Source organism: Heteronotia binoei, chromosome 4 (genome assembly GCF_032191835.1).
Source record: "Heteronotia binoei isolate CCM8104 ecotype False Entrance Well chromosome 4, APGP_CSIRO_Hbin_v1, whole genome shotgun sequence".
Taxonomy (NCBI): Eukaryota; Metazoa; Chordata; class Lepidosauria; order Squamata; family Gekkonidae; genus Heteronotia; species Heteronotia binoei.
The window spans coordinates 118,273,105-118,286,750 of NC_083226.1; the positions used below are offsets into that span (position 1 = coordinate 118,273,105).

General features: G+C 40.4%; 2 protein-coding genes across 3 annotated transcripts in view; one reads left to right on the forward strand and one right to left on the reverse strand.

Moving 5' to 3' along the window:
- RHOBTB3 (Rho related BTB domain containing 3) overlaps nucleotides 1-1,671 on the reverse strand; it is an 81,804-nt gene extending 80,133 nt beyond the window's left edge. The window contains exon 1 of the mRNA XM_060235671.1: nucleotides 1,623-1,671. The gene's annotated coding sequence lies outside the window, so the exon portion shown is untranslated. The remainder of the gene's footprint in view (nucleotides 1-1,622) is intronic.
- LOC132569519 (carnitine O-palmitoyltransferase 2, mitochondrial-like) lies at nucleotides 1,309-12,893 on the forward strand. Of its 2 annotated transcripts, none has more exons than XM_060235668.1 (5): nucleotides 1,309-1,649; nucleotides 5,044-5,124; nucleotides 7,117-7,223; nucleotides 9,581-10,879; nucleotides 12,302-12,893. In XM_060235668.1, exons 1-5 carry the CDS (start codon nucleotides 1,474-1,476, stop codon nucleotides 12,628-12,630), a joined length of 1,992 nt encoding a protein of 663 aa, XP_060091651.1. In that variant the 5' UTR covers nucleotides 1,309-1,473; the 3' UTR covers nucleotides 12,631-12,893. The 2 variants fall into 2 exon arrangements, with proteins under 2 accessions (XP_060091651.1, XP_060091652.1); XM_060235669.1 differs by having other exon boundaries at nucleotides 7,117-7,199.
- The last annotated feature ends 753 nt before the right edge of the window (nucleotides 12,894-13,646 follow it).

Genomic DNA, 13,646 nt, shown 5'->3' on the forward strand with positions numbered 1-13,646 from the left:
GAATGGATGGGTCTAATTCACAGGAATACTTTTTAAAAACATTTTTAAAAAGGAAACTCTTTTAGAAGAAAAATAGAAAAGGACAGGAAAATGCACCTTCTAATAGTAATGCCCAGCCACTTACTTACCAATTTCTTATTTCTGACTAGCAGAAGTAAGACCTTGTTTAATCAGCCTTTTGAGGGTTTTGTTTGAAACACAATAAGACTTCTCAGCACTAAGGCACCAGAATGAAATTTCGTACAGATGTTCATAATGAAATTCTACATTTTAAATTCAAACTCAGCACTTCATTTCAAAACAGGAAGCAAAAGCCAAAATATGGTAGGTTTTAACCAAGAGTTTGTGGAAACAGATCATTTCTCCCTGCAGCAGCCTCTATAACGTTCTCCCCTGACAAGTTGTTGCCAAGGGTTAGGAACTTCTCCAGAATAATATGCCATAAGATATTGGGGGTGGGGGAGTAGGGCTAAAACAAGAAGAAAGAACAGGCCAAAATTATCTCTCCTTCCCACTTCTCCCTTCTTACTGTGTCTATCCTACATATTATTCCAGTGGGACCCCAGTCCTAAGTGGTGGCTTTTCAGAGAGGCAAAGGGTTACCAAAGAAAAGTAGGAAAGATGCACTTCTGCAAACCTGTTCACTCTGAAAGATCCTGGATACAACCTGTTGTATTTGGATGCACATCTTCAAGACTCAGATAGTAACAAAAAAGTCACTGGGCACATTCAGGATGTAATTCAAACCTGAACCCCAGCTTGACTTCTGATTTTCCCCGTTTTCTGGGGATCCAAGAAAGACGAAAACCAACGCAGTGAGATATTTATCTTGAAGAAATAAAAATGTAACAGAAAAAAAAGTAGAGTCTGTTAGTCTCCTGTCTTGAAAACCCTACCGGGTCACCATAAGTCAGCTGTGACTTGCCAGCACATTACACACACACAATGGATGCTGATTGTATGCAAGTAGATTTTTCTGTTCTTACACAGTAAATATCCAGGTGCAAAGTACATAATTTTGTATGTGTGAATGCACCCAAAGTTTAACACGTATTTACAATTTTAAAAACTAGAAGCGAAAGAAACCTCATATCTAATTCATTGACAGGTAGACATGAATACACATATCAATATTATCAGGAATTGGAAAAGGGATGAAACCAGCCGTGCAAAGGCGAAGTCCAGTCCCGCCTGCTTGAAACCTTCGCTATCCCATAACGGCCCGCCCACCCGCCGGCACCGAACGCACGGGAAGAGGCGGGGCGCCAAGGACGATTTCTAGAGGCTTCTCGGCCACGGGATGGCAAGCGCCGCTCGAGCCGTTTGTTGGCCCGGCTTCGGGCGCTTCCCCTCCCCCCTTCTTCGGCCGTTTTGCCGCCATTCGAAGACGCGCGTGCCGGCGAGTATCGGTTGGTGCCTGGCGCGCCTCGCCCAGTGGCTTCCCCCGCCTCGCTCCAAGCAGCTGAGCGTGGCATGCATCGAGCGAGGCCTCAATGGCGCGCCGCGGCTCTGCTAAGCTCGGTCGGGCGCCGAGCGTATTGGAGTACCGTGGGGCAGCCGGAGGGCATCGTGTCGGAACAGGACACGGACCATCACTTTGTACACCGGAGCACCGTCCCTACCATGCACTTCCAGGACAGCTTGCCCAGGTTCCTTTTCGTCTCTCCACTTGAGGGAGGGAGCAGAGAGGAGGGAAGAGGAAAGGACACGGCCTCTCTTTTTGTTCCCGCCATGTGCTCTCCTTCTTCTGCCACGCGAGGGTTGGTCCGGGCATATACTTCAGATATATTCTTTTTACAGCTTGCAGAATTGAAAGCACCAACAGGGACGTGGGAGGGAATGGCAGCAGCATTCCTTGCTTATTAAGGGCAGTTTTGAACCCCGTGTTGCTGTCCGCGGAGAGAATCCCACTTTTTAATTTTTTAATAAATAGATAAATAAATAACAATACTATTTCTATCACATGCTAAATTTACCACTCTGATGAAACCAGTAAGCTCCGTTGTTACTACCTTCGATTGACTATTTAGTCTCTTAAGGGCATTTTAAAAATAGTAGTTGTGTGTTCACATGGACCAGGCCTAATGACTGGAAACTCAGCAGTCACACACTGGATATATGAACAGTGAACCAGAATAGCTGCATTTGGATTGAAAACCATTACCAGTCTGAACACTTAGAAGTATGACATCATGAAAAAGAGAAAACACAGACATGGTGCAGTCATCCCAAGGGTCCTTACAAAGCATAAGTCTTTCTTTAAAAGATCTGAACAAGATCTTTCTCTTTCTGCACACTGTGATACCTGGTTCTTTATACTGTCATTTTTCTTAAGAAGTCTGCTCCCAGATTTATGTGAATTATAAGCAGCAGTAGGTGCTATGCCATGGAGAGACAGTACTCACATTAAAGCAAACAGTTTGTCAAGACTATTTTGTGCCATAGCCTGGAATCTCTTGTGCTTCTTCAACTGCTGGCCAGCTGTTGCAGACATTGGAGGAAAATGATGTCAGATTACCAATGGTCTAATTGAAGGTTTATGCATGCAGCAGAATGAAGTGGTAGATTTCTAAGGTGATATAAAAGGCTGTGCTACTTCACACTGCAGTAGAGGTCTCTCATTTTATTAATTAATTTGTACCCACCTTTATCCCCAGCAAAGACTCAAAGCAGCTTACATCATTCTCTCCTTTTTATCCTCACAACAACCTTGTAAGGTAGGTTAGGCAGAAAGAGTGACTGGTTACCCAGCAAGCTTCCATGGCACCAGTACAGATTCGAACCTGGGGTCTTCTAGATACTAACTCAATATGTTTAACCACTACACCACACTAGCTTGGCTCTCATACTAGCTTTTTATTGTTCCTCTGTGCAAATGAAAATTATGCAGATCAGATGCTGTGCTAATTTTCTGCTTGTAGAGAATTATTACTCTAAAGGAACCTTTATACATGCAATCTCTCACTGGCAGTCTGGCTGTCATATAATTCTGTGGTAGTGAATTCCACCTATTTATTCATCTGATTTGTATCTTACTCCATCACAATGGTTTTCACATGGATATTTAAAAGTTACATTAAAAGAAGAAATATGACATAAACCTTCCATCTAATATATGGAACTTAATTGGTTGTACTTTATGTACCTATATGGTCGAAGACCTGCCTACCTTAGGGACCGTCTCTCCCCGTATGAACCCCAGAGAGCACTGAGGTCAGCTGGGAAAAACCTGCTGAACATCCCCGGGCTGAAAGAGGTGAAGTTGCAAAGCACCTGCAACCGAGCTTTCTCTACTATGGCTCCACACCTGTGGAACCAACTTCCAGAGGAAATGCGGGCCCTGCGGGACCTTGAACAGCTCCGCAGGGCCTGCAAGACTACCCTCTTCCGGTTGGCCTTCACCGAATAAGAGGGAAACTGCTAAAGAACTCGCCATCATAAACGTTAACGTAATCATAGCACCAGTATATATGTTATTAATTTTAGAATTTTAACTAGAATTTTAATTACACTGTTAATGTAGTAGTTTTAATGATTGTATAATTAATGTATAAAATGTTGTTAGCCGCCCTGAGCCTGCTCCGGCGGGGAGGGCGGGATGCAAATAAAAGTTGTTGTTGTACTTTGGAAACATTATTTACTACTGTACCGTACAACTGGGGTGTCAAACATAAACAACTGGTACAAGGGAGGCAGCAGGAGGCTACTGGGGGGGGTAAGTGGCACACTGGTATTGGGGAGCTGGCGCAAGCTAGCGCCCCAGGCCAGGTGCCCCCCCACTGCCCCTTGCTTCCTCAGCAAGAGCAAGCTCAGCAGTGGCCAGAACAGGGCTTCTGGCCTCAGCTTGCATGCATGTGTGCACACCATTGCTCTGCCCCTTGCATCTGTGCTTTGAAGCACAGACACATGGGATGGAGTGACAGTGAGCGGTGTGTGTGCCTGCTGAGGCTGGAAGTCTTGCATCAGCTGCCAAGCTCACTATTTCCCTCACTGAGGGAGGGCGGGAGCACAGAAACTGATGCCCTCCACCCAGAGCTGCACTCAAGGCAGTTCCCTCATGCTGCCTAATGGACACACCGGCTGTGGTCAGTGAAGCCACTCTGATTGGGGCTTCAGCATGACGGAACAACCCTGCCTGCAACAATCAATCAGAACCCCTTTGCTAGTCCTGCCATGTGACTTGGCGGCTGGACCTCCTTCCTCCACCTGTGTACCACCTGTGACCTTCAGCCATAGGCAGCTGTTACCTCGTGGGGGGGGGGGGGGGCGGGCAATCTCCAGTTATATGTTGCTGGGTGACCTTGGGCCTCTCCACATGCGTAGCCTTATGTGCACAGTGCCTTTTGGCCTGGAGCGGCTGCATGGGGTTGGCACAGCTTTCTGATGATCTCTGGCTTGATGGATCAACTGGCAGCCTTGGTTGGAGGCCGCCGTTGCCACAAAGGCATCTCCAGCTTATCGGGCTTTGCTTGGCCTGGGTCCCACTGTACATGTGACCTTGGGCCCCCTGTTTCCTCAGATGGAGGTTAGTTCGAGTTGTCTTCCGAGTCCCCTTCCATAGTATCTCAGGGGCATAAGGAGCTCACAGCACCTAGCCACTTCATGTTTTAACTCTGGAGCCCAGACTCGCAGCATTGGTAGTGGGAACAGGCTATGGAAGGGGTTTGCCGCCCCCCCCCCCCAACTCCAGGCAGCATGCAAGTTTCTTCCCAACACTAAACTACTAGCTCTCGTTTGCCCATGTGGATTTACCTCTGCAAATCCTACCCCTCCCAGCCCACAGGGCCTTGCAATGAGGATACGCCAACTGGAGTAAAGACAATTGTTGCTTGAGGATTAAGCATCTTTCCAGTTTGCTTTTAAAAGTCACTCAGTTGTGTCAAGTAAGAATGATCTGTAGGCAACAAGAAGGGAAACGATATAACCCTTTGTTTGCCAGATATCATTGTAGCATAAATTACTAATATAGGCAGATAGACGAGTAATTTTTTTTAATTTCTGCTGGTTGTTTGTTACAGTGATTATAAATTTGTTAATTTTTAGACTGCCTATTCCAAAACTGGAGGATACTATTAACCGATATTTAGCTGCTCAGAAGCCACTGTTGAATGATGAACAATACAGGTATGACATTTTCAATTATAAAAGATGATTGGTACAAAGGACTGAGGCAGAGTTTGTTCCTTCCATCCAACCACCTTCTGCTCCCTAAAATCTTTCTCCCTTAAATGATTCTATTAAACCTCTCTTACCACCCTGTACCCTGAACATTCACATAGAAAACTTGTGTGGTGCTGTCTTTTTTCACTTTTCCTTTAAATCCCTTCTCAAAAGTTGCCTTTTCCATGGACATTATGACTTAATTGCATACATATCCAACTGAAAGTGCCTGTGGCTGCAATCTGAGAATGGGTTCCAATTAATTTAGTCAGAATTAGTTCTGAATAAGCACATTTGGGATTATGCATTTGCACATACTACTTATTCTTGCTCTTCTAAAGGATGTCTCTTCCGAAGCCCAGGACAAAGTGATGACTTACCCTGAACATTCTGCACAAACATACTGAAATATGGATACCTATTGATCTGGTGACTTTTGATTCTGGTGCGGGCTATGATAGTTTCTTTAGTCTTGAAGACATGGGAAAACACTGGTGTATGAATTGGAGGACACTGAGTAACAGTAGTGTCTGAGTTGCTTACATTCCTTACTTTTTGTGTAGAGAGCAAACAGATGTCCTGTTGTGTCTGAGAGTTAGCGCTAAATTGGTTGCTATGGAACAGAGAGATAAGAGTATACATTGTTTAAAAAGAAGTAATAAAAAGCTTGAGAAAGGAACTTGGGGAGAAAAATTCTTGGACTGATATGCTACTATTTCTTTTATATATAGATACGTTCTTTCAATAAATGTTTTAAATACATGTGTCTTGAACTGAATGTTTTATGTCAGAATACACATTCAGTCAAGATTCATTCCACTTTTTGCTAGCAAAGTTTAAATACATTAAATCAAAGCAACCAAGATCTGTCTTGTCAGATCTGAAGATTTCAGCTCCAGAACCTGTGCAGGCAGGGGGAGGGATCTTGTGTAACTGAACTAATTTCAGAAATAACATAATCGAGTTAATAGATCCAAGTGGGCAGCCATGTTGGTCTGAAGCAATAGAACAAAGTAGGAATCCAGTAGCACCTTTAAGACCAACACAGTTTTATTCAGAATGTAAGCTTTCATGTACATGCACACGTCTTCAGACGAGGAATGATGTACAGTCAGTGCTGGATTAAACCCTATTGAGGCCACTAGGCAGTTGAAATCTTGGGGGGCCCCTCACAAATTATCTCAGATTCTATGCACCCACCCCACCGCCCACGGCAGCCTGCAGGCACTTTTTCAAAAGCCCCTTTGACAGCTGCAGGGGAGAGGCAGACTTGGCGAAAATGCCGGCAGCAGCCGCACCGGGCAAAGAGCAGCTCAGTTGCTGGTGATGCATGCAGGCTAGGAGGGCTGCAAGCTTGGGGGAAATGGAGGGAGCCAGCCCAGGGCCCCTAAAGGCGTGGGGGCCCATAGGCCACTGCCTACTTAGCCTAATTTTTTATCCGACCCCGGGTACAGTGAGCAGAGCTACATATAGCTGGTGGGCAGTGGTTTAGAATGCAGAGTGGTACAAAGTTAAAATCCAATGGCAGAATAGCAAAATTAACAAATTGAGAAACCTTTGATCTGGGTAGCATTAGCATGGGAAACCAATAAAACAATAACATGTCAGAATGTGAGAATGTTAATTATTCTATTGCTAGTAAGCCTGGTCCAAAATGAGGGCATTTCTTTCTCAGAAGTTTTTCCCATCCAACTAATTTACCTTTTAACATGTTGGTCTTTAAGTTGCTACTGGACTTGAACTTTATTCTACTACTACAGACTAACACAGGTACTCACCTGAACTATGTACAACCTATATTAATTCCTGTGTGTATATGAGGTAACATTGCTAAATAGGATCAGCTACATACATGAAAACTGAATAATGTTTTAAATACTATAATTAAAAGTACTCTAATTAAAACATACTATTACAGTCAGATTGTATTCAGATCAACACATTTTAAATTTACAGACATACTGAAAAACTTGCCAGAGAATTTGAAAATGGAATGGGCATGATCTTACACCGTGATCTTCTTGAACATGATAGGAATAGTAAGCATACAAGTTATATATCAGGTTTGTTTTTTTTATTTTCTTGCAATCTTGTAAACATGTTAGGGTACTTTCTCTTTTATATTGGTGTTGATTTTTTGAGCAAGTCCAGGGGCCGCTTTTTTAACAACCATGTTGCCTGTGGTTGCTGGGTTTGTTTGTTTTAATGCCATATCACGTTTTGTTATAGGTTAAGTGATTATATAAGGATTCTACCTCATTCTGGGGTTGCACCAGAAGAAGATTTACATGACGTCCTTCAATCACAATCTTGACCCATAATGTAATTCTTACACAATCAAGTTAAGCAAGTCACAGTCAAGATGTTATTTAAGTAGAAAATAAAAAGCCTGCAAATTAACAAAATGGTGACGTCAATAGCTTTGTGTTTATTAAGTAGATTTACTTTTTTAAAGTTCTGCTTATACTTATTATATTACCTCATTTTGTCCTAGATTAATAGCAGTCTTCTCTATGAAACTCTATAGCAATCTCCTATTAGGAATTTTGTGTTTCTAGTTCAGAAAGGAAAGTGAAGGTCCAAATTTTTAGAATTGTTATTTTATTCAGGTAAATTTATTGTATGTCTGCTTGGAAGCTAAGCAGGTCTAACACATGGATGGGAGATTGCATGGAAACTTGGTATAGTTATTTTGAGTTTGGAGGGAGGATGGGGTACAAAGAAAATACAGGGTAAGTGATTTTTGTTGTTGTTCAGTCGCACAGTTGTAATTTAAAGTATTAAAAGATTTAATATTAGTTATCTTCACAACAGGGATATTTAACTCCAAAGGGTATTATACTTAGTTTATCTTTTTATTTTCATAGTGGCTTGAAGTATTTTAAAACAATACACTAAATAGCTCAATGCTGTCCTGATAAAGCCATGTTTAAAACTTCCCTCAACCTTCTGATGTTCTTCCACTGTTGTTGCTGACCTTGTGGGACCTGCTGCAAGCCCAAGAGGAATATCTTACTAGGACATATGCTACCAAAACACCACTGGTTGTAACTGTGCATTGAGTGGGGCTTCTCATTTAGGCCAGATTAACACAACTGCTTGCTTGTCTCTTGGTAGTAGAACAGCTATATTACTATTGTCTTTATGGTAGCTGTGGCAACACCAAGTGAAAATGATGACATTATCACACTTAAGGAGAGATTGTATGTGTTATTATATACATATTCATTTGCTGTGCTTCTATGTCACTTTTCCTTGATCCTCAGAACAGTTGAAATAAAACAAGTAAAGAATCCAGGCATGTTAAAAATTCACTCCATTAAGCATGCTTGAAACCAAGTTAGGAATCATTCGGCCTTACACTACTGCATACATTGATTGAGAGAAGAGGCAGCCCTTACTTTAACTGATAGTCAAGTCCACTATGACAAGACCACCATTTAAAATGTTTTTGCTCTGGCAGTCACAAATCTTTACATTAAGGAGGAAAAGGAGGGCAAACCTTGTGAGCTTCTGAACATCTGTTCATGTTCATTTATGGGGAGAAGCTGACCTTCAGGTATGAGGGACTTAGGCAGTAAAGAGCTATATCGGTCAAGAACAGCACCTTGATTTGTATTATGAAGCAAACTGGCATAGCCAGTGCAGTTATTCTAATACTATTGTCATATAGGTAGAAGACAAAAAAGAAGAGTATGTCTTTATATCCTGTTTTTTTTCTACCTTAAGTAGTCTCAAAGTGGCTCACAATCACATCCCTTCCCTGTCCCCACAACAGACACCTTGTGAGGTATGTAGGGCTGAAAGAGTTTTGAGAGAACTGTTACTGGTCCAAGGGCACCCAGCAGGCTTCGTGTGGAGGAGTGGGGAATTAAACCCTGTTTGCCAGATCAGAGTCCACCACTCTTAAATACTCTACCACTAGGTTAGTCCAACTAGTGTGCATTAAAAACAGGCTGCTGCATCTGGACCAGCTGTAGTTTCCAAGTCATTTTCAGTAGCAGCCCCTTGTAGCATTAAATAATAAAGTCTTGAGGCTATAGCAGCATGGATCAGTGTGTCCACATCAGCAGTGTCCAAACATTGTCAAATTTTCCTGACCAGATATAGGTGACATAGGTGCTACTGGCTACAATACCAACCTGCTGCTCCATGGATAGGGTCAGGTTCAGAAGTATTCTCAAGTTACTGAATCTGTCAGCTTCATTGCATGTTAGTCTCTCCCAAGACTAACTTTTCCAACCAACATCACCTCCTTATCTAGATTTAATTTGTTCATCCTTAGCCATTGACCATGACTTCAAGAAAGTGACGAAGAACTAAGACAACAGCGCCTATTTCCTATTACTTATTTCCATATTCAAACCATTTATGCCTATATGAAATGTAAATAACTAAATTACATTTTTATTTTTTTTAGGGCCGTGGTATGATATGTATCTTTCTGCCAGAGATCCAGTTGTCTTTAACTACAACCCTTTTATTGCCTTAAATCCTGATCCAAAACCAGAATTCAACTCTCAAATAGTAAGAGCAACAAATCTGGTAGTATCTTCATTAAAGTTTCTTAATTCCCTGAAGAATGACTTTTTGCGGCCAGATATATATTATGTCAACCCTAAATGGGGTCAGAGAAAAATTTTTAGACATTTTCTCCGTATTCTTCCACCCTCTGTATCTTGGTATGGAGCATATATGGTGAATGCTTATCCTTTAGACATGTCACAGTATAGGTCACTCTTCAACAGTTCCAGAATTCCTAATTTAAACAAAGATTCACTGTTCACAAGTGAATTTGCAAGACATTTGTTGGTGATGAGAAATGGCCATTTTTATGTTTTTGAAGTACTGGATCCTTTTGGTAACATTCTACATCCATCAGAAATCCAAGCTCATTTAACACAGATAATACGTGATGCTGATCGCTTGCCTGCATTTGAACTTTCTTACCTGACAACTGAAGACAGAAATACTTGGGCCACAGTAAGGCAGTTACTTGTCCAGAAAGGTAATGAAGAAAACCTCAAGAAAATTGACAGTGCAGTGTTTTGTCTTTGTTTAGATGATGCTTCCCCAGAAGATGAAATTGAACTCTCCCACTGTATGCTTCATGGAAATGGTTTCAATCGCTGGTTTGACAAATCTTTTAGTCTGATTATCACGAGTGATGGCACTGCAGGAGTAAATTTTGAACATTCTTGGGGAGATGGAGTTGCAGTTCTACGTTTTATTAATGAAGTCTATAGAGACAGTACAGAGCATCCTGCTGTTTTACCAAATTCCAGTCCAGCTTTGTTTGTTACATCATGTGACAAAATGGATTTTAAATTGGGCCACTCAGTAACATCTGCTATAAGTGCGGCACGTATGAAATTTGAGGAAAAAATGAAAAAATTAGTTTTTAAAGGATTCAAATACAATAAATTTGGAAAACAGTTTGTAGTGAGTCAAAAAATGAGCCCAGATGCTGTGTTTCAGCTTGCATGTCAGATGTCTGCTTATCGCCAACATGGAAAATTTGTTCCTTCTTATGAAGCATGCAGCACTGCTGCTTTTAAGCATGGTCGTACTGAAACAATTCGACCAACATCTCTGTACACAAAAAAGTGTGCAAATGCATTTATTGATGAACGAGGAAAGCATAGCATTGAAGAAATGAGAAACATGATTGATGAATGTTCAAAGTACCATAGACGCTTGCAGCTGGAAGCTACACTAGGTTAGGCCTTTTCAACATTTTGTCATATATATATATATGTATGTATGTATGTATGTATATTATAATTATTCTACTTAAGATTTGTGAGAAAGTCTTTCTAGGATTTTTATCACAATAAATTTACTATAAATGAAAATAGGATTTTAAATATCACATTGCTGCTGTTTGACATGTTTTACAGAATATATGAAAAGGTGAGTTTTTAAAAATGTCTTTTCCTTACTTTTCACCTGGAAATATAAGTAAAATCTACTCTGGCTTTTCCTGGTTTTATTGAAACTAAGGAATATAGAGCTCAAACAATGTTTATAATTTAATTACAGATCTACACATATGTTTCTATAAAAGATTTCCAAATATTGAAAAATAAGTTCATGAACAATTTTTTGTCTATATACCATGCTTTCAAATATTGATAAAGTTGTAAGGTCCTCAGTCCATTGATTTATAGGAGTTGGGCATTTATCTCTCCAGTGTTGCAGTATGAGTCTTTTAGTTGTAGTAAAGGCATGGTGAGTCCATTTTCATCAACCATCAGTTAGCCTCCAAGAGGCGGGCAGATAGTTTAAAAGTACATTCACATCTTCAAAAATCAATATCAAACAAACATATAAACAAATATTACAGATTTCATTTTCTGCATCAATTCAATTAGAGTTTCACTTAATGCTGCAGGGACATATTTAGATGCTGATAGATGTTGCAGTTGTAAATACTGCCATTCAACAGAAGTTGATAAGTCACATCTAGACCTCAGCTGAGAAAACAACAAAAGTCATGATCATGGTCTATCAGTTGGTCCAACATAAAAATTTAACTATTGGTCCAAGCCTTCCATTAAAAAAAGATTTCTCAGTTTTTATTATTATTTATTAAATTTATGAGTTGCCTCTGTTCTGAACATCAGATTTCCATGAATTTCAAAATTGGGAGGGGGGGAATCAAGATCCCTCTGTATTGTTTCCTGGCAAAATCCTTTCATAGTACCTGCTGTTTGGGTTCTAGGAAATACTACTCACTTTTTAGAATTAATTCAGAGATTGAACACGTTCAGTTTCTACTATAACATTGTGTAGAAAGGACAAGCTGAAAAAAGAATAACCTAAACAGAAGGAAAGTCTGGGGGGGGGAAGCAAGTTTTTAGATAAAAGCTGAAACAAGCATGCCCATTTTTAATCATAGTGTCTTTTCATAGGTAGCTTGGGGACATCAAAAACTAAGTAAAATGACATAGCAAGTTAGAGGCACAATATAATTAATGATAAGCATTTTGAAATCTCTGGGTTTTCAAAGTGCTTAACAGTCTCTGGATTATGCAAGAGGTGGTAGTATTACTTTATAGAAAGCTTATCGTGATAGTTTATTTTTATAAATAACCTACTTTCCATACTCACTTCATTTGCCTTCTCTTTTTTTCTCTAGGCCAAGGATTTGATCGTCATTTATTTGCCTTGAAGTACCTTATCCAGGTCAAGGGTGGAAGTATGCCTGATTTTTATAATGATCCAGCCTACAAAAATATAAACCATATTGTCATTTCAACTAGTACGTTAAGCACTCCGGCTGTTAATTATGGTGGGTTTGGACCAGTGGTGCCTGATGGCTTTGGAGTTGGATATAATGTCTTTGATACTTGGATGGGAAGTAATATAGCTAGTTATTCAGAGGAAGCATTGGAGGAATTTCTAAGATGTCTTGAGTGTAGTTTGAATGATATATTTGATGTCTTAGAAGGAAGGGCACTTGCATAGTATTAAGAATGTTATTTTTGACAGAAAAAATAATGGTGCAAAATCAACCAAAATATTTAAATAAGATACAATAAAATGAACATAAAAAATCAACTAGAATGACAAAGTTATAAAAAGCAAAAAAAAAAAAAAAAGACAACCTACAAACCTCTAGACAAAAAGTTAATGGATACCAGCTACAAAACTATTCTCTTGTTCTTGGTGTATATTACTATTCTAAATTTTATATTAAGAATTAAAGAAAATACTAAGATTCTTCTATTGAATTTCATCTCTGGGAATTTTGCCATCCCTTGGAAAGTTACCTTGTGGTGAAGAGTTGGTCACTAACTTTAAGGTGAATCCCAAATTCTGTAGGGTTCTAATGAACACATGTGATTCAAACTCTAGACACTTTGGGAAAGTATTATATAAATACCAAAGGTACAGTACAGTCCCTCTGTGCTTGATTCCTTCACTATCCTATATATCAGGGGTGCCCAATGGTAGCCTATAACTCCCATCAGCCATGCTGGCTGGGGCTGACGAGGTTGTAGGCAAAAAACATCTGGAGAGCTACTGTTGGCCATCCCTGCTATATATGACGAGCTGGGCACACTTATTTTAGTATGCAGTGAAGGGCCTTAATCATGCCCGAAGCATGAACAACAGTAATAAACAGAGCCCATGAGGAAATATGGGGGCAAGAAACAACTGGTAAATTCCCCTTGGTCAAATCACAAGACTGCTGAGATCTAGTCCTATATAAATAGCTGCCTGCTTATCTAGTCCTGAACTTTTGGTGTTTAGTACCTTATGGGTATTATGCTGCAACTCTAGTCTGCTGAAGTTCAGGACCTGACCAAGAAGCTGCTTATTTAGCCCAGATTTGAGTGATATAGTATGGGAAGGGGTACATTTTTATTTGGACCTGCTTATGCTACATGGGGCACACTCCTGATTCTTTCTTCACCACTGCCACCTACTCCAAGATACCTTGAAAGTTCTAAGAGGTCCTGCCCCATTTATCACTTAAT